Source organism: Callithrix jacchus, chromosome 7, assembly GCF_049354715.1.
Source record: "Callithrix jacchus isolate 240 chromosome 7, calJac240_pri, whole genome shotgun sequence".
Taxonomy (NCBI): Eukaryota; Metazoa; Chordata; class Mammalia; order Primates; family Cebidae; genus Callithrix; species Callithrix jacchus.
The window spans coordinates 49,162,737-49,182,307 of NC_133508.1; the positions used below are offsets into that span (position 1 = coordinate 49,162,737).

Below are 19,571 nucleotides of genomic sequence, written 5' to 3' on the forward strand. Positions count from 1 at the left end.
CTCCCATCTTGCTCAGAATAAAGGTCAGGGTTTTTACAGTGACCTTCCCACCCACCGCCCCCCCGCCCCCCGCCAGGGCTCTACATTCTTTGCCCGTCCTTTGCCCTCCTCCTGATTCTCTGACCTGCCCTCCTCCTTTCTTCCTGCTCACCCTGGGGCAGCCACACTGCCCTCCTTTCTGGTCCAGGAGCACACCCGGGCCCCTCATGCCCTTCCCTCAGGTCCTTCGTAGATGCAGTATCCTCTGTTTTAAATGCTTTTCCTGCTTCTAACAGTGTGGTTCACTTTCTCACCTCCTTCACCTATTAGCCCAAATGTCAGCTGCTTAGTGAGGCCTTGCTTTCTACCTTGCTTAAAATCACACACCCATTCCGTGCCCCCACCTGATACTCCCCCTGCTGCTCTTTGCATTAGTTTTCTTCATGTTACTTTCTAACATTCCATATAAAGTACTTAATTGTTTAATTATCTTCCCCCTTAGACTGCAAGCTTCCTCCCTGCAATCAGGCATTTCTGTCCCTATTCATAGATAAACCCCTAGCACCCAGAGCAGTGCCTGGCATGTAATATTACTTAATAAATATTCATCGAATGAAGAAATGGGAAGGCATTGAAATATATGAGCAGAATAGTGACATAATCTGGTTTAGGATTTTTTAAACATTGACTTTTATTGACATATAATGTCAATAATACAGAGTAAAATACACAGATCTTTAGTGTTGCAGCTTGATGAATTTTGACAAATGTATACAGTTGCATAACCCACATCCTTGTCATCATGCAGAACACTTCTGTCACCCCAAAAACTTCCTAATGCTTCTTGTCTGTCAATCCCACTCTCCCTGCCTGCATCCAGAGGCAGGAAAAGAACCATTGTTCTGATTTCTCTCACATAGATTAGTTTTGCCTGGTCATATAAATAGAACCATTCAGTATGGACTATCTATGTATGTATTTTAGTCTGAGCTCTTACATCTGGCTTCTTTTGCTCAGCGCGATGTTTTTGTTTCATTGTGGTGTTGTATGTATCAGTAGTTCCTTTATTTGCTGAGTAGCATTCTGTTGTAACATACTACAACTTATTTATCCATTCTCCTGTTCAGGGACATTTGGATTGCTCCCATATTTTGGCTGTTATGACTGAACATTCATTTTCAAGTCTTTGGGGGTGTTTTCATTTTTATTGGATAAATGCCCAGGAGTGGAACTGCTGGGTCACAGGGCAGATGATGTTTAATTTTATGAGAAACTGCCAAACTTTTCTGAAGTGGTTGTACTTCGTTACACTTCCACCAGCAAGAGTTCCAGTTGCTCTGGGTCTTGCCAATTTTTTTATTTATGTCTTAACAAATTCCTTCTGGCTGCTATGTAGAGAACTGGTCCAGTATTGCACTGTGTAAGCTCACAAGCTCATTTGGAAAATGGGGTTGGGAGGGGAGGAATCACTAAAAAGAAACTCCCAGATGGGCCACATCTCTGAATCAGGTGGAGCACTTGAGCCCTGGGCTATGTGTCAAACACTGGGAAACGGCTTTCTCCCCAAGGGGTCTACTGTTTTCTTGTGTCAGATCACCAGATCTTTCTCCTTCCCAGAGTGGATTGTGCTTGGTTTTGTGGCGGGGATAGAGATATTTGCTCAACCTTGCTTACATTGCTTTTTGCCAAGTGATCTAAGGAGGTGTTCTTGGAGAATCTAGCCAAAGGTCAAGGCTGTAGTGCTGTTGCATTTTCTTCATAGCCAGAGCCCTGGAGTCGCTTGGGGAGCTGAGAAAACAAGCACAGGAGTGGGCAGCTGTACAGGAACCGGCGAGGTCTGTGCTGGGAGTGTTCCTGCCTAGCATCTTCTTTGGGTGGTGTAGTTCCTTAAATGTGTGAGATACTGCAAGAGACATCAATTTACTAAATCAGAACTGGAGCCGGTGTTCTGCTTGAGGGAACATCCCCCTGGAGGGCATATCCTCATGCAAACTAATTATTTATTAAAACATAGCTTGTTATAAAAATTGTCCAAATAGAAGGAAAAACAACATGGCTTGAGGTGCAGAATTAGCTTGCTGGGTGTTTGAGAGCGTCAGTGGCCATGCCTTAATTCCCTTCCCTGGGGACACTTTGTTCTAAAGATCTAAGGGTACATAATTAGTACCAAAGAACCCCAGCTGCTGATGTGAAGGTGAATTTGGGCTGGATCTTATTCCGTAGCTGCCATGGCTTTTGCGCCTCTAAAGACCATTGTTATCTGTCATTTTATTTTATTTTATTTTGATTCCTCTGGGAAGTGGGAACATCTGTCATTTTAGACTAGTTAAAATGCCTAACCGGAGCTTTATTTTCTGATTCTGAGTCCATATCTCATAGCTTGGTTAGAACTGGAGTTTGGTAAGCTTCTGTAGCAATAGATGCATAGGTCACCTCCCTCAGTGGGCACCTCCACCCATTCAATACTGCTTTACCTGTTTCAGTCTGAGTGGGAGATTTTTCCTGACTTTGGTCCCAAATTCCAGGTGCTTGTTACTGTAGCTCTGTGTTCAGTTTGGCCCTTGTGCCAAGTATTGGGGAGTAAGCTGTGACCAAGCCAGACACATGTCCTGCCCTCATGGAACTTACAGTTTAGCAAGAAAGGTAGAGATTAATTCAAAGCATGATAAAGTTTATGAGCGTGGCAGGCAGATTGCCATGGGAGCATATTGCAAGGGGATCAAATGTGGCTTAGGGGTGAGGGGAGGTGGTCCTGGGGAATGGTCTTCACAGTCTTAAAGGGTGAGTAGAGTTATTCAGGCCAAGGGAGAGGTGTCTGAAGGCTCTGGCGGACTGGAAGAAGTCTGTGTGAAGGGGGGAGGAGAGCTCAAGGTGAGGCAGGATAGGTTGGGCTGGGCCACAGGTGAGCCAGGTTAAAGACCTGGGACTTCTATCCCCAGGATGAGTTGCTGATAAGGGTTTAAGTGTGTTTGGGGAGAAGGTGGTCAGATTCCTATTTTTAAAGGTTCACTTCAACTCCATTTTAGAGATTAGATAAGGGACTGGGAGGAGGAGGGGTTATGAGATTGGAAGCTGATAGACCAATTTGGAGGATGCTGCAGTGTCCCAGGCATCAGATGACGGTGAGGTAGATTTGGGAATGGGGTAAGGGGGATGGAGTGTGGCCCTGCAGAAAATCGGCAGGTTTGAAGGAAGTGGGTTAGACAGGCTTTGAAGTAGATGAGCAGGACAAAAGCAGGAGTTAGGGATGGTTTAGTTTCAACCTCATGGGAGCCAGAGAAGGGAAGCAGCATTATGACTCTCCTGTCCTCGCTGGTTGCTTATTGCAGGGGTGGAAGTTTAGGGACCCTGAAATTTCACTGAGATTCACTGGTTTCTTTTTGAGACAGAGTCTCTGTCATCAGGCTAGAGTGCAGTGGCATGATCTTGGCTTACTGCAGTCTTTGCCTCCTGGGTTCCAGCGATTCTCCTGCCTCAGCCTGCTGAGTAGCTGGGACAGTGTGTGCCGCCACACCTGGCTAAATTTTGTATTTTTTAATAGAGATGGGGTTTCACTATATTGGCCAGGCTGGTCTTGAACTCCTGACCTCATGATCTGCCCACCTTGGCCTCTTTAAAGTGCTGGGCTTAGAGGCATGAGCTAGCATGCCCAGCCTTCACTGGGGGTTTTTAAAGCCAGAAGATGCCTTTAGATTTAGGGGAAGGAAGCGGAAAAGTAGAAGCCCGGGGTGGCTGTTCTTTAAGGGACTGATCTCATGGTGTCTTGCAGGGGTTGGTGAAGGGTGAGAGACAGCAAAGAACTGGATTGTAAAACCCATTGAACTAAGAGTGTAGTGTGTACCCAGTGTGCTGTGTTGCAGAGCTCTGTCGGGGGACAGTAGGAAGGGAAACGTGGGTATGAACCTGAGAAGAGGGACTTGAGGCCTCATTGGGCATTCTCTCTATACCTGTGTCATTGGAGAAGAAATAAGAATTTGCTCTGTGGGGTTAAGGGACGAAATGAGTGCCCCTCTGCACAGTCTAAGGATTTACCATTCCCAGCCCGAAGTGGCCTGCCTCTTCACTGAATAGTTTCTAAATTTTCAGCCTTGGTCTCACACCAACTCTCTGGATTTTTTGGCCGTAGGAATTGGATTCAAATACGTGGCTCTGGGAGACCTCATCATCCTCATCACTTTTGGCCCGCTGGCTGTGATGTTCGCCTACGCTGTCCAGGTGGGGTCCCTGGCCATCTTCCCACTGGTCTATGCCATCCCCCTTGCCCTTAGCACCGAGGCCATTCTCCATTCCAACAACACCAGAGACGTGGATTCTGACCGGGAGGCTGGCATCGTCACACTGGCCATCCTCATCGGCCCCACGCTCTCCTACATTCTCTACAACACGCTGCTCTTCCTGCCCTACCTGGTCTTCAGCATCCTGGCCATGCACTGCAGCATCAGCCTGGCACTCCCCCTGCTCACCATTCCCATGGCCTTCTCCCTTGAGAGACAATTCCGAAGCCAGGCCTTCAACAAACTGCCCCAGAGGACTGCCAAGCTCAACCTCTTGCTGGGACTTTTCTACGTGTTTGGCATCATTCTGGCACCAGCAGGCAGTCTGCCCAAACTTTAAGGAGACCAGTAGCTCCCCCAGGACATATCCCCGTTTCTTAAAATGTATTGTAAGTCAGAGTCTCTGAGGAAGGAATGTGATTTGGCTGTCAGGGTACTAAGCACGGTGGGAACTCCCACCTTTTAAAAATTGTTTTTGTGTTCTTAAAGATAATATGTTGTTTTTCTGTTTGTTTGTTTTTTTTCCATTTTATGGGGAATTGAAAAATCATTCTTGTATTAGAAGGTGAATTGGACGCATGGTCCTTGTTTTATTAATAATTTCCACTAGAGGGTGTTCTCAAGTCACTTTGCAGTGAAGTTCCTCTTTGTTCAGTACAAAATGTCTCCAGAGTTTGTAAAGGAGCTGCCCAGTTTGGCCTCCTCTCCCGAAAAGGCCCTAATAACTAGGCAGAGTGTCGTCCTGCTTCTTGGTCTTGTATGATTGGTGTCAGGCCTCACTAACACAGGGGCTACTTGTCTCTTATACTTAGCACCCATGTCTTGCAGATGCTGCCTGAGAGAGTCCCTCATTAACAGCCTGTGTGACTGTCAGCTTTTTGCCTACATTGGGATTCAGGTCTTTTGTTCCTCTCTCCTTTCACTTATTGTCACAGTTGAGGAAAAGTGTCAGGTTACCCTGCAGCAAGACAGTCAAGCCGGGGACTGGGAAGAAAAAAACCACCCTGGAGGCAATGGAGAAAATCACTGCTTTTGGATAGAAATCAGTAGGGTGGCTGTTTTTTCTTTGTTGCATCTACCAGAGTGACAGGAAGGACTCCCAGCCCTTTCAGTAACTATCAGGAGCCTTGAAACGGTAGAGGCACTGCCAAGCCCACAGGGCTTTTCCCTCCGGATTGCATCTTCTGACATTCTCCACGCCCACCCTCCGCCTCTCCACCTCTGTGGTGTTCCCATTTGTGTATATCCTATCTGTGGAGCCAGACTATTTGAGCAACAGCTTAGCAGCCAGTCAGGGACAGCTGCCACTTTCCATAGAGCCACAGGATGGGCAGAGCAGGGATCCAGTGAATGACTAGCCAGTGGATAAACAAGTCCTGACCTCTGTTCAGCCAGAGTGATGGGCTCTGCCAGTGAAGGGGCTGTGTCTTCATCCCTGAAGACATGTGCAGTACTGACCCCGCCTCTCCCCGGGACTTTGTGGAATGATAGTTGAGGGCTTCAGTGAGGTCACACCCAGAGTGGGGCAGTTCCAGCATTTATCCTGGCTGCGTGTCATTGCATTGCCTGTGAAATGTAATACTAGGCTAGAATTGCTGGTTGCATTTGATCCAGGACTAAAATAGATTGAAAACGGTCATCATTGTTTTTTCTTGTGATTATAGCCATTCTGGTAGGTATTTCAAGGTCTTGGCCTGCAGAAAATAATGTAAGAACTAGTTCTTAATCCTTCAGATCCAAGCTCATTATGATGTGGAACCTCGAGTTCAAATTGATTGACTTACTTGGGAAAAAACATGTTTGAAAATTGCAAAAGTGGGAGGCTGAGGCAGGAGAATTGCTTGAACCCAGGAGGCGGAGGTTGCGGTGAGCCGAGATTGTGCCATTGCACTCCAGCCTGGGTAACAAGAGAAAAACTCCGTCTCAAAAAAAAAAAAAAAGAAAAGAAAATTGCAAAAGTTCCTCTAAAGTTAAATCAAAGGTGGTTTGTCTAGCAGAGAGCCAGAATCTACTGATAGCGGTTAGAGTCCAGGGATAAGGAAAAGAAAGATGACCTTCTCCCCTGTCCTTCTTCCCAGCACCATTTTTGTTTCACACCAGGCTTGTGGCTTTTTGGTGCTCACAGGGGTTTTGCCTTCTGACCTCTCCTTGGAGGAGGCCATTCTCATGCAGGACTCACCCTGAGGCTGGAGGACCAAGGCCTCCCTGCATCCACGCACCACACATGCCTTGGTGGTCACTCCCATCCGGGCTTCCAGCTCTGCACTGTGCCCTGGTGCGGACTTTAATGCATATTTTTATATATAAATGTTCCCAAAGGCCAAATTTGGTGCCAGGTTTTATATGTAGATCACCGTAATTTATATTATGTCCCCGGCATCAATGAAGGTTTTCTTTAGACTTCTTAATTAAAAAAAGAAGGAAGAAAGTGTTCATTAGTGGTCTGGCTTCTGGTTTTTGCTTTCTTCATGCCTACTGTCTGATTGTGAACTCTGATTTGTAAGTCTCAGGGAGACCAAGGCAGAGACATTGGACATTCAGGCTGTGTGGAGGGGCAACTGGTATTTGGTGATGAGTTTGGGTAGGGTTTGACCAGATTCAAGGGGCCTTTAGAAATGGCAGTGAGACTGGGCGTGGTGGCTCATGCCTGTAATTACATCGATTTGAGAGGCCGAGGTGAGAGGATCACTTGAGCCCAGGAGTTCGAGACCAGCTTAAGTAATATAGTAAGACTCCATCTCTACAAATTAAAAAAAAAAAATTAGCTGGGTGTAGTGGTGTGTTCCTGTAGTCTCAGCTACTCAGGGGGTTGAGGTGGAAGGAACGCTTGAGCCTGGCAGGTCGAGGCTGCAGTGAGCTATGATCACACAACTGCATACCAGCTTGGGCAACAGAGCGAGACCCTGTCTAAAAAAAAAAAAAAAGCATTGGGGACTCCATGTAGCTGCAATGGATTTGCCAAGAGCCAGACAGCAGTTAGGCTAGATTAACCTCCTTTCAATTCATTTTTCTTTTGCTTGATAGGGTCACTGTGCTGATAGATAGAGAACATGAGGTAGATTGAGTACATTTGGGTTTCAGCTAGGCATTGGACAATATATCCTATGAACAAGGCAGAGAGATATGTGGGATGGATAACAGTGGAGTTAGATAAATTCCTGAGAGACTGAACAGGCGGTGGGAGAGAGCTGACTGATCAGTGCGTCAGTGTCAGCTAGGAAGGAGCCTTTAGTAGCACTTGGAGCTCTGCCCTCTGCCCTTTGTTCAGCTGGATTCAATACCTGTTATTAATGACTCGGATGAGGCAGCCAAAATAGAAGGTTTCATGAACCTTGGAGGAAGAGCTTACAAAATGACTGACAATTAGGAGCCTCATAAATCAAAAGGCTGCTTTGATGGGTCAAAAGAAAAATGTAGTGTGAATAAATACAAAGCAATACACTGGGGTCCCAAAAATCCACAGCATAAATATCAGAGAGGAGGAGAGCTACGGTGTGACAGCCATGGAGATAAGGGGGTATGAGTTTTCTCAATGACTCTGGAATCTGACACATCACTTGCCTTTCTTAATTTCTTTCTTTTTTGTGACCAAGTCTCAGTGTCACTCAGGCTAGAATGGAGTGGCACATCTCGACTCACTGCAACTTCTGCCTCCCAGGTTCAAAGCCATTCTCTTGCCTCCCCAGTAGCTGGGATTACAGGCACTCACCACCACATCAAGCTAATTTTTGTATTTTTAGTAGAGATGGGTTTTTACCTTGTTGGCCAGGCTGGTCTTGAACTCCTGACCTCAGGTGATCCACCCATTTGGGCCTCCCAAAGTGCTGGGATTATAGGTGTGAACCACTGCATCCAGCTGCCTTTATTTCTTTGAGTCAGATTTATTCTGCTCCCCAGTCAGGTGGCTGTAAATTCAGTGCCCGCTACCTCTTGAGCACCCTCCCGTCGGTGATAATCCAGGACTGCTGGCCTCTGTGGGGCCAGATCCAGGAGTTTGTTCTTACTGGATCTGTGAGGTCACCTCTCTACTACTGGATGCTGGGGTTTGGCCCTGGAATCTGCCCTTGTCTTGGACACTGCTCCTCTAAAAGAGTCAGGATGCCCCTTCCTGGTGACAAGTACCAGTGGGGCCCTGGTTCCTGCTACTCCAGTCACATTTCTGTCCAGTCTTGGACACTACCATTCTACTTAGGATAATGCCCATCCACCTCCTGTACTCAAAGCATTTCCCTTCTTCCCTACCCTTTGCAGGACCTGCGCTGAATCCCACCCAGGGGACCTTTGGAATCTCAGTGCTGGCTTCTTCTAGAGTCAGGTGGGAGAAGATAGGAATATGTCCTATGTTGTCTAACACTTCCATTACTCCTATATTAAAACCAACACCAGGCCAGGTGCAGTGGCTCATGCCTGTAATTCCAGCAGTTTGGGAGGCCAAGGCGGGTGGATCACTTGAGGTCAAAAAGAAATACAAAAATTAGCTGTATGGTGGTACGCGCCTGTAATCCCAGCTCCTCGGGAGGGTGAGGCAGCAGAATTGCTCGAACTGGGAAGCGGAGATTGCAGTGAGCCGGGATCACAGCACTGAACTCCAGCCTGGGCAACAGAGCGGGACTCTGTCTCCTAAAGAAGTAAATAAAAATAAAACCAACACCTGAGCCTTTGACCTGGGCCAAAGCTTAGTCTGAGTCAGTAATGAGCTCTAACTTCCATGCAGGGTATTGTGATCTGAAGTGGAATTAATAGCATTCATGTCCGGAATAAGGAAGGCAGAAGTTCTGCCTATCCTACTCATGCCGAGCTCATCCTTCTTTCTTTTCTCTAGATATTAATGGAATCAGTGTGGTGAGAGATCAAGAACATGCTGTGGATATAATATACTTGGATTTCAGCAAGGCATCTGACCACATGCTATGAACCATGGAATGGAGCTAAGCGCAGTGGCTCACATCTGTCATCCCAGCACTTTGGGAGGTCAAGCCGGTGGATCACTTGAGGTCAGGAGGTCCAGACCAGCCTGGCCAACATGGCGGAGACCTGTCTCTACAAAAATACAACAATTAGTGGGGTGTGGTGGTGTGCACCTGTAATCCCAGTTACTGGGGAGGCTGAGGCAAGAGAATCACTTGAACCTGGGAGGCAGAGGTTACAGGGAGCCAAGATCATGCCTCTGCATTCCAGCCTGGGTGACAGAGCAAGACTTCCTCTTAAAACAAAAAAAAAGGGGGCTGGACGTGGTAGTTTACACCTATAATCCCAGCACTTTGGGAGGCCAAAATGGGTGGATCACCTGAGGTCAGGAGTTTGAGACCAGCCTGGCCAACATGGTGAAACCCCATCTCTACTAAAAACACAAAAATTAGTTGGGTATGGTAGTGTACACCTGTAATCACAGCTACTTGGGAGGCTAAGGGAGGGGAATTGCTTGAACTCAGGAGGCGGAGGTTGCAGTGAGCTGAGATCAAGCCATTCATTGCACTCTAGCCTGGGCGACAAGAGTAGGTTATTATCCACAAACTGGACCTTGTCCAGAATGTGGTTGGCAGATGGATTGGGGGCACATAAAGCCATGTCAGCCTGGAAAGGAGAGCCACAAGAGGGCTATCTTGGGGAAGACAGGTTGGCTTTTTTTCCTCTTTTTCCTTTTTTTGTGTGTGGCTTCAAAGGGTGAAAACTAGGACCAATGGGTAGAAGTTATATGTCCCCAAGTTGAAGTTCTTAGATCAAGAAGGTGTTTTTTTTTTTTTTGAGACAAAGTTTTGCTCTTGTCACCCAGGCTGGAGTGCAGTGGTGCGATCTCAGCTCACTGCAACCTCTGCCTCGGGTTCAAGTGATTCTCTTGCCTCAGCCTCCTGAGTAGCCAGGATTATAGGCCACTACGCCCAGCTAATTTGTGTAGTTTTAGTAGAGATGGGGTCTCACCATGTTGGCCAGGCTGGTTTTGAACTCCTGACCTCAAGCTATCCACATGCTTTGGCCTCCCAAAATGCTGGGATTACAGGCATGAGCCACCATGCCCAGCCGGATCAGGAAGTTTTCTTAGCTGTTAGAGAAATCAGCAAGTGGGATGTTCAAAATGTCCCAATGGGGTGGTGAGTTCTTTGTGACTAGAGGCATTCAAACAAAAAGATGATTCCTTGTCAGGAACATGGGCCTGATGAGTCACCTCAGAGAGGCGTTGGATGAGAAGACCTGTAAGGTCTTCCAATCCTGTGATTCAGTGGTTCTGCTATTACGGGATTGTCTTTCAGACCTGCCCCAGGGGTTGGGAGGACAGAGTACAAGAGCCATGTTGACATTTCCTCTCCTTGATGTCAGATTGTTGACTATCTACCCATCTTAACAGGAACAGCTGTGATTGATAATCTTTTGTTAAAAGATTTTGTAGACACACACACACACATACACATACACACACACACACACACACACACACACACACACACGCATACTCACAGAGTTGATTTCACCTCGAAAGCCCTTGAAGTGAGGGGATGACAGCTCCTGTCCTCTGAGCCCTGCGGACCACTCTGCTGCTAATGGACTGTCAGCCTCTTTCATTATGGGCTCCTGACTGTGCAGGCTAGTGTAAAAGGAGTGCCTCTGGCAAGAAGCTGGCACTTGGGTTCCAGCCAGTTGACATTTGTGATCTGCCCTTCTTCAAATTGGGACAGCTCTTCCACCATGAGTGAGTAAGCTAGGATGGTGAATGGTGGTGTAAACTGAGTCGGGTTCCTGCCTGAGGAGGGGGCAAAGGCTGAGTTTGGACTCATCAGGAGGCTGGCAAATGGCTTCCTGGGGTCAGGGAAAAGCTGTAATTGCAAGGCACAGACTCATTTCAGAAGATGCTGGAGCTCTGGGAGGAACCGTGAGGGCCTTGGACACATGCTCCGAACCAGGCTGAGTGGGGTAACACAGTTAGTTGGTCTGGGGCCCTTCTATGATGTTAATGCATCCCAAGGGGCAGGGCTCTGTGTTGTGTGATTCAAGGGGTCCTCCAAAGTCTGCACTCCCATCCTCCTGCCATATCCTTACCCATTTCTCCCCCAGCTTTGCTTAGAATTGCCTCCCATTACCATCACAAATAGGTGTTAACAGGGAAGACAACAGCATGGCGTGCGTTATACATCTGTTAGTTTGTCATCATGTTCGTTGACAGTTTGTCCCAGTAGGTGGTAGAACTAGAATATAAGGACAGTGTTTTCTTTTCTGGCCCATCTCAGCACTAGCACAGTGTATGGTGCAACAGAGCAGGCACTGAGCAACTGGTTGTTGAATGACTGAGTTACATGGGAGGGGCTGGACCCTCCTGGGCTGACTGACAGGTGTGAGAGTTTGGACCACTACATCACATCAGCTGGCCAGCCCTGCACAGTAAAAATAGGTGAGTTCCATTTGGGGTTGGGAGTAGAGGAGAACCATGGCAGTAACTCATTCTTATTGTTATTTTTGAGATGGAGTCTTGCTCTGTGACCCAGGCTGGAGGGCAGTGGAGCGATCTCAGCTCACCACAACCTCCTCCTCCCAGGTTCAAGCGATTCTTCTGCCTCAGCCTTCTGAGTAGCTGAGACTACAGGCACCTACCACCAAACCCTGCTAATTTTTGTATTTTTAGTAGAGATGGGGTTTCACCAGGTTGGCCAAGACGGTCTCAATCTCTTGACCTCGTGATCCGCCTGCCTGGGTCTCCCAAAGTGCTGGGATTACAGGCCTGAGCCACTGCACCCAGCCCTATGGCAGTAACTCTTAAGAGCTTTTAAGATCCAGCTCATATTCCTGGCACAGAGAAGTCTCTAAATAAATGTATTGGATGACTGGCCAAGGAAATGGCAGAAATAAAGATATCATTGTGAATACTCACTATGGACCAGGCATTGTTCTGATGCTTAAATACATTCTTTTAATGCTCATAACAACTCCACATATTGGACATTAAGGTCTCTTTTTCATAAGAGAGGAAACTGAGGTTCAGGGAGATTATTAAACTTGTCTAGGGTTATCCAGCTAGTAAGTGATAAAACCAAGATGCAAGTTCTTTTATTATAATTTTTAATTAAAAAGTTGAGACAGGGTCTCATTATGTTGGCCAGGCTGATCTTGAACTCCTGGCCTCAAGCAACCCTCCTATCTTGGCCTCCCAAACTGCTGGGACTACAGGCGTGAGCCACCACACCCAGCCTTCAGTGCAAACTACTCCTCATCTCTCTGCTTGCCCTACAGTGCCTTGCATGTAAGGAACTCAATCCATTTGTCTGCCCTTAGCTGCTCCCAAGTGTGTAAGTGATGGGGCCAGCTACAGGCCTACAGAGGTGTCCCATGCGTCAGTGCCAGGGAGGTGGTTTCCCATCAGGGTGGGATGGCTGCCTCCTGGCTGGTGGCGTTCCCACCAACACCCCCAGGGTCCAGCTCTGTGGGTATAATAAATAAGCCTGTTGGTCTAACCTACTCTGGCTGGTTGGGCCAAAGTTACAAGTCAAAGTCTGCCCATCCCCAGATAATGGACAGTGGCTCCTGCCTACCCACGATGATGGAGGCAAAGGTCCTGTCTCAGGTTAAATTTATGCTGTTTTCCCCTCATCTGTCATCATTCATCTCTTCTTTTCCAGTCTTCATCTAGCCACTGAAGCAGAGTGCCCACATCATGAGTGTGGGAGCAGCAGTGCCCAAGCTCCCAGAAACTGCCCAGAGACCTGCCTCCTAAACCTGCCTCCTGAGAATAGGGCTGGCCACCTTTGAGGAGAGGGAATAGAGCCCCTTCCCGCCTCTGGGTGGGCAGTACCTGGAGCTGATAGTTGTATGCGTGTTTGGAACACAGGTTACTCACTCTTCAGGTTCAGTGTGCTGTGTGAAGGGACAGGAGGTTGACACATGTCAACCATAGAACAAACAACCACCACAGAACATCAAGATAGAGATGGGGCTTCTGGGTCAGGAAGGTTTCCAGGAAGAGGTGACAGTGAGCGGTGATCAAGGTTACTAGGTGGCCATGAGAGGTGATTGTTCCATGGAAACCGAGGTGCTGATGGACAGCTCAATTTCCCCAGCTGGAGAAAGCCCCCCTCCCCCCGCACCCTGTTGCTGCCTGAGAGTAAGACTCAGTTTTCCTTAATCTGCCTCTTTTGGCTGTGCAGTCAGAAAACTGGAGCATTGAGGCAGGTGTGCCAAGGGCACTCTGACCACTGCTAATGTCAAAGCCTCCTGCAGAATGAAAACTCCGACACTTCCTTGCTGAGAAACAAAGGAGAGAATGGTGGGGCGTTTAATCATCCACAGCTGCCAATACATAATCAAGATGAATGGCCTGGAGAGACGAGGCCCGGGAAAACATCCCGTGAAGCAGGAGTGCTGAGCCCGTGTCTCCTGTGAGTCGGGGGAGCCCCTCAGCTCTGGGCTGCATTGAGGCCAAGGGAATGCCAGGTGGGAGGCTCTTGGATTCAGGGGAGTTGCTGAGGGGGTCACAAGTCACCAAGGTGACCAAAGAGGGCCTTCCAGCTGACACTTGCCTTGGCCAAACACCTTTATGGAGAGCCTGCTCTGCCCCAGGAGGCAAGATAAATGAGGCACGCCCCTGGCCTTTGAGGACACACAGTGAGCTAGTAGCAAAAGCTACATCCATAAATTATCCTGCCACCTCAAATGTCAACATAGACGTTTGCACCTAGAGATTCTTAAAGCCTCTCTGAAGGACAGGCCACTCACAGCCATATATAAGACATAAAGGCACAAAGGCTGTGGGGGAATTAGGGCAGAAGAGAATAATTTCTCCATGTCCTGTTCCAGACCGTGATCAATTCATTATCAACGACTAGATCACCTCTGGTGCCATCTGCAGGTGGCTGCAAGACCACTCAATTTATTGAGAAAGTATTATGTTACAGGCACTTGACTGAGCTCTGGGAAGTATAATGGTAAATGAGACCTGATCCCTATCCTCGGGAAACTTACACTTTCCAGAGGACAGACAGACAAACAGGCACACCTTATATTTATATCACTCCTGGAGCTTGACTAGTAAAGTGCAGAGTTTCGGCTTTCTAGTCTGGCAGCACTGGGTGGGTAGATCACTTACCCCCAGGATACCCTCAGACAAACTATGTAGTCTCTTTGAGCTTCCAGTGTCTCCTCTGCGAGGGAGGATGATAGTATTCGCCTTGTAGGGTAATTCTGGGTTTAAATTAAGTAGTGCTCATAGAGTACTTAACATGGTGCCTGGTATGTAGTAGGTGTTTCATAAAGTGAGTTCCTCTGGCCCCAATCACCTCCCCCCAACTTGGCTTTGTTCTGAGACAGGATTTTTCACTCTGTAGCCCAGGCTGGAGTAGTGGCACAATCATGGCTCACTGCAGCCTCAACCTCCCTGGGCCCAGGTGATCCTCCTACCTCAGCCTCCAGAGTAACTCAGACTGCAGGCATGCACCATCATGCCCAGCTAATTTTTCTTTTGTTTTGTTTTGTTTTTTTGAGACAGAGTCTTGCTCTGTCACCCAGGCTGTAGTGCAGTGGCATGATCTTGGCTCACTGCAACCTTCGCCTCCCGGGTTTAAGGAATTCTCCTGCCTCAGCCTCTGAAGTAGCTGAGATTACAGGCATGTGCCAACATGCCGGGCTAAATTTTTTTGTATTTTTGGTAGAGACGGGGTTTCACTATGTTAGCCAGGATGGTCTTGAACTCCTGACCTCAGGTGATCCACCCACCTCAGCCTCCCAAAGTGCTGGGATTACAGGCATGAGCCACTGCAGCTGGCCTAATTTTTGTATTTTTTATAGAAACGAGGTTTCACCATGTTGCCCAGGCTGGTCTCCAACTCTTAGACTAAAGCAGTCCGCCTGCCTTAAACTCCCAAAGTGCTGGGATTACAAGCCTGAGACTGCTGCTTCCAGCCCCCTTTCTTTTCTCATGGATGAATATTTTAGAATGTTGCTATTTTGTATAATCTCAGACTTTCCTACCAAAGGACAGACAGTCCATGGTTGAGTGTCCATGTTCTTCCCAATACTCAGCACAGCACCTGGTACATTCATTGATTCATTCAACTAACAAGTATTGAACACCTGATAAGTACCAGGAACTGTGGTAAAACTAGACAGAAAGTGAACAAGACTAGATCTTTGTGCTCTCAGAGCTGATATGATAGTAAGGGAGATAGAAAGAAATAACTATTCATTGTGAAACTCTGCTGTGGTTGGATGTTTGTGTCCCCCTCGATTCATATGTTGAAGCCTAATCCCCAGCATGACTGTATTAGGCAACTTTGGGAGGTGATTAGGTCATGAGAGTAGAGTCCTCTTGAGTAGGATGTTAGTGCCCTGGGCCGGGCGCGTTGGCTCACACCTGTAATCCCAGCACTTGGGGAGGCTGAAGAGGGCGGATCATGAGGTCAGGAGTTTGAGACCATCTTGGCCAATATGGTAAAACCCTGTCTCTACTAAAAATACAAAAATGAGCTGGGTGTACTGGCGTGTGTCTGTAATCCCAGCTACTCGGGAGGCTGAGGCAGAAGAATCGCTTGAACCCAGGAGGCGGAGGCTGCAGTGAGTCAAGATCGTACCACTGCACTCCAGCCTGGGTGGCAGAGTGAGACTCTGTCTCAAAAAAAAAAAAAGATATTAGTGCCCTAATAAAAGAGACCTAGGGAGCTGCCTTGCTCCTTCTTCCACGGGAAGACACAGCTAGAAGGCGCTATGTATGAGCCAGAAAGGGGGCCTTCACCAAACCAAATCTGCCTTGGTTTTAGACTTCCAGCTCCTAGAACTGTGAGACATTTAATGGTATTTTTGTTATAGTAGCCTGAATGCACTCCGTGTATGGAAGGTGTCCATTTGTTGATTCTGAGGGGCTCTGCCCTGGCACCAGCATAAGTTCCATGCAGAAACCTCAGGATGACCCATTTGCAGCCCTTCCTGTCAGGAGATCCAAGCCTGATTGTGCAGAGACCAGAATCCTGGTGGGGTGACTATGGAAAAGTTGGGGTCTTGGCCTTGGGGTTAGAGATTGTCAGGGTGACTTCTCTTTCCAGTGCTTTGTAGCCCTGGAAGCTTGACAGTTGAGAAGGTTCTAAGGAAGTCCCCGATGGAGGTAGGTGGTCTTACATGTGACTGTGAGTGGCCTGTCCTTTAGAGGGACTTTAAGACTCTCTAGGCGCAAGGGAAAGATAACATCCCTTGCATTGCAGTGCAGGTTCATTCAACAAGGGAAGAAACCGGAAAAGATCTGAAGTCTGTTTTAAGAAGGTTGTTATTATTACTATTATTATTATTGTTATAATTTTTTTTTTGAGACAGAGTTTCACTCTTGTTACCCAGGCTGGAGTGCAATGGCGCGATCTCGGCTCACCGCAACCTCCGCCTCCTGGGTTCAGGCAATTCTCTTGCCTCAGCCTCCTGAGTAGCTGGGATTACAGGCACACGCCACCATGCCCAGCTAATTTTTTGTATTTTTAGTAGAGACGGGGTTTTACCATGTTGACCAGGATGGTCTCGATGTCTCGATCTCTTGACCTCGTGATCCACCCGCCTCGGCCTCCCAAAATGCTGGGATTACAGGTGTGAGCCACCGCGCCCGGCTCTATTGTTATAATTTTTTTTTTTTTGAAATGGAGTTTTGCTCTTGTTGCCCAGACTGGAGTGCAATGGCACGATCTTGGCTCATTGCAAACTCCGCCTCCCGGGTTCAAGCTATTCTCCTGCCTCAGCCTTCAGAGTAGCTGGGATTACAGGCACCCGCCACCATGCTTGGCTAATTTTTGTATTTTTAGTAGAGACGGGGTTTCACCATGTTGGCCAGGCTGGTCTCGAACTTCTGACCTCAAGTGATCCACCTGCCTCAGCCTCCCAAAGTGTTGGGATTACAGGCATGAGCCACCAATCCCAGCCAGAGTTGTTAACTATATTTTTAAAAATTGGGCCAAGCACGGTGGCTCCTGTCTGTAATCCCAGCACTCTGAGAGGCCAAGGTGGGCAGATCACCTGAGGTCGGGATTCGAGACCAGCCTGGCCAACATGGCAAAACCCCATTTCTACTAAAAATACAAAAATTAGCTGGGCATGGTGACACATGCCTGTAATCCCAGCTACTCCAGAGGCTGAGGCAAGAGAATTGCTTGAACCAGGGAGGCAGAGGTTGCAGTGAGCTGAGATTGTGCCATTGCACTCTTGCCAGGGTGACAGAATGAGACCCTGTCTCTAAAAATAAATATTTCCCATGTGCATGTGTGCAAATATGTGTGTACATTTATGTAAATGTGGGGACACCTCCTGTATCCCCCAGTGGGGCAGTTATTGTCCTGGGAATTCAGTAGGTGCCGAACATGAATGGAACCCAATGCAATCAGTGACACCTGGTAAAGCCATCTCATTGACTGGGCAACCAGTCTTTATGCAGCTCCAGGGAGGATAAGGGGAAACCATGGAGGCTGTGAGGGTCGCTCAGAGCCCCTCTGGGTAGAGGCAAGGAGGAGGTAGAACCATTCGGTATCCTTCGAGCTCGGCACAGAGGCTGGGTGCAGGGGCTGGGTGGCTCTGCTGAGAAGAGCCATTCCTTTTCCAAGAAGGAACAGGGAGGGGATGGTGAGGAACGAAGATAACAAAGTCGATCAAGCAGGGCAGAGCACGGTGTAATCGGTGTCCCTGGCCATCACAGTGGATGCAACTAATCTCACTGCATGAGAGGTGTGAGAAGATGGGTTTCCCCAGGACAGGCCCTGACCTGGAAACCTCACTGCCTGCCCTGGGTGATCCTTGATACTCATTCCCTTGTCTCTCTCAGTGGTGGGAATGACAACAGCCTGTCAAGGCTGCCTAACCACAGTCGCAGTGAGAGCCACCAGACGCTGGGTCCGGCTGGGAAGCAACCTGGGGTTCACCAAAGCCTTCTCCATGCGCCTCTCACGGTGCCCTCCCCATGGCCCTGAGAAGTGTGTGCTCGGCTTGTTTCATGGGTGGAGTGGGCCAGTGACTTGCTGGGGGTCACAGCCACCACGCAGCAGCACTACACATGACCCGGACCGGTTCTCTTCTAACTCTAAACGCAGCACTCATTTGGTTAAAAGTCTTTTTCATTTTCAACACTTCTTTCTTTTGAAGGGGGGAGCAAAGCGTGATGGGTTGCCTTTTTATAAATCTCATTTTCAATTTCAATCTCTTTTAAAATGTTGAAAGAGTCACAGCTGCCTCTTTTGTTATTGTCTTCATCTCCCATCCTCTTTCCAGCCTCTCCTCGCCTTTCCCTCCCTTAACCCTTTCCATGGTTCTCCTGAGCCTTCCAGGCACATGGCCAGCTTGTCGTGCTGGTGGCCTTGGGTGTTGGAGAAGAGGTAGGATTGAGGGGCTCCATCAGAGACAGGGACTCGGGGGTCTCCATAGTTTGATAGCTTTTTTTTTCAGACAGAGTCTCTCTGTTTCCAGGGTTGGAGTGCAGTGCCACAATCTCAGCTCACTGCAATCTCTACCTCCTGTGTTCAAGTGATTCTCTTGCCTCAGCCTCCTGAGTAGCTGGGACTACAGGTGCGTGCTACCACACCCAGCTAATTTTTTTTTTTTTTTTTTTTTTGAGACGGAGTTTCACTGTTGTTACCCAGACTGGAGTGCAATGGCACGATCTCGGCTCACCGTAACCTCTGCCTTCTGGGTTCAAGCAATTCTCCTGCCTCAGCCTCCCGAGTAGCTGGGACTACAGACACATACCACCATGCCCAGCTAATTTGTTTTTAGTAGAGACGGGCTTTCACCTTGTTGACCAGGATGGTCTCGATCTCTTGACCTCGTGATCCACCCGCCTCGGCCTCCCAAAGTGCTGGGATTATAGGCGTGAACCACCATACCTGGTGAATGGATGGTTGATTCTATTTGCTTTGTGCAGTCTGACTGCTGGAAAACATCTCAGCCGTGCCTGGGTATTGGAGTCAGCTTTAGGCACGAGTGGCCTCCAAGTTACCTGCAGAAACACACACTGCCATGGCTCATCTGCTCGCTCCCAGTTATTGCGCTGACTTAGGATCACATGTGTCAGTTCTCACACTTGAGACTCTTAGCAATTCCATGACTGAGGTATGATAGCTCCCATTTTATAGATGAGGAAACTGAGGCTCCTTCAGCAAGTTGAACACCTTGCTCTCAATGTCCCCACACAGACACAGCAGCCCAAGGTCTCAGAGCCAATGGCAGAGCTGGGATGAGAAGCCAAGTCCTTTGACTTCTAACCCAGTGCTTTTCCAGCCATGCTCTGTGTCCTGTCCTTGGCCCTGACCTTGAGACGGTAGGACTAAGGTTGGAGGACTTGTGGCTTCCAGGGTCCTGCTGAAGGCCACCAGAGATTAAAAAAAC

At 48.2% G+C, this 19,571-nt stretch overlaps 1 protein-coding gene across 6 annotated transcripts in view; it reads left to right on the plus strand.

Annotated features, from left to right (window-relative positions):
• UBIAD1 (UbiA prenyltransferase domain containing 1) overlaps positions 1 to 19,571 on the plus strand; it is a 100,854-nt gene that overhangs the window by 7,738 nt on the left and 73,545 nt on the right. For 2 of the 6 annotated variants that reach the window (XM_035307717.3, XM_002750289.6), the window contains one exon: positions 4,106 to 4,761. The exons of 1 other annotated variant lie outside the window; for it this stretch is intronic. In XM_035307717.3, coding sequence (XP_035163608.1) covers positions 4,106 to 4,247 — 142 coding nt within the window. In that variant the 3' untranslated portion in view covers positions 4,248 to 4,761. Of the gene's footprint in view, positions 1 to 4,105; positions 4,762 to 8,504; positions 8,933 to 9,075; positions 9,553 to 19,571 lie in introns of those variants that run through there. 3 more of the 6 variants (XM_035307720.3, XM_035307719.3, XM_035307718.3) reach the window with 3 other exon arrangements.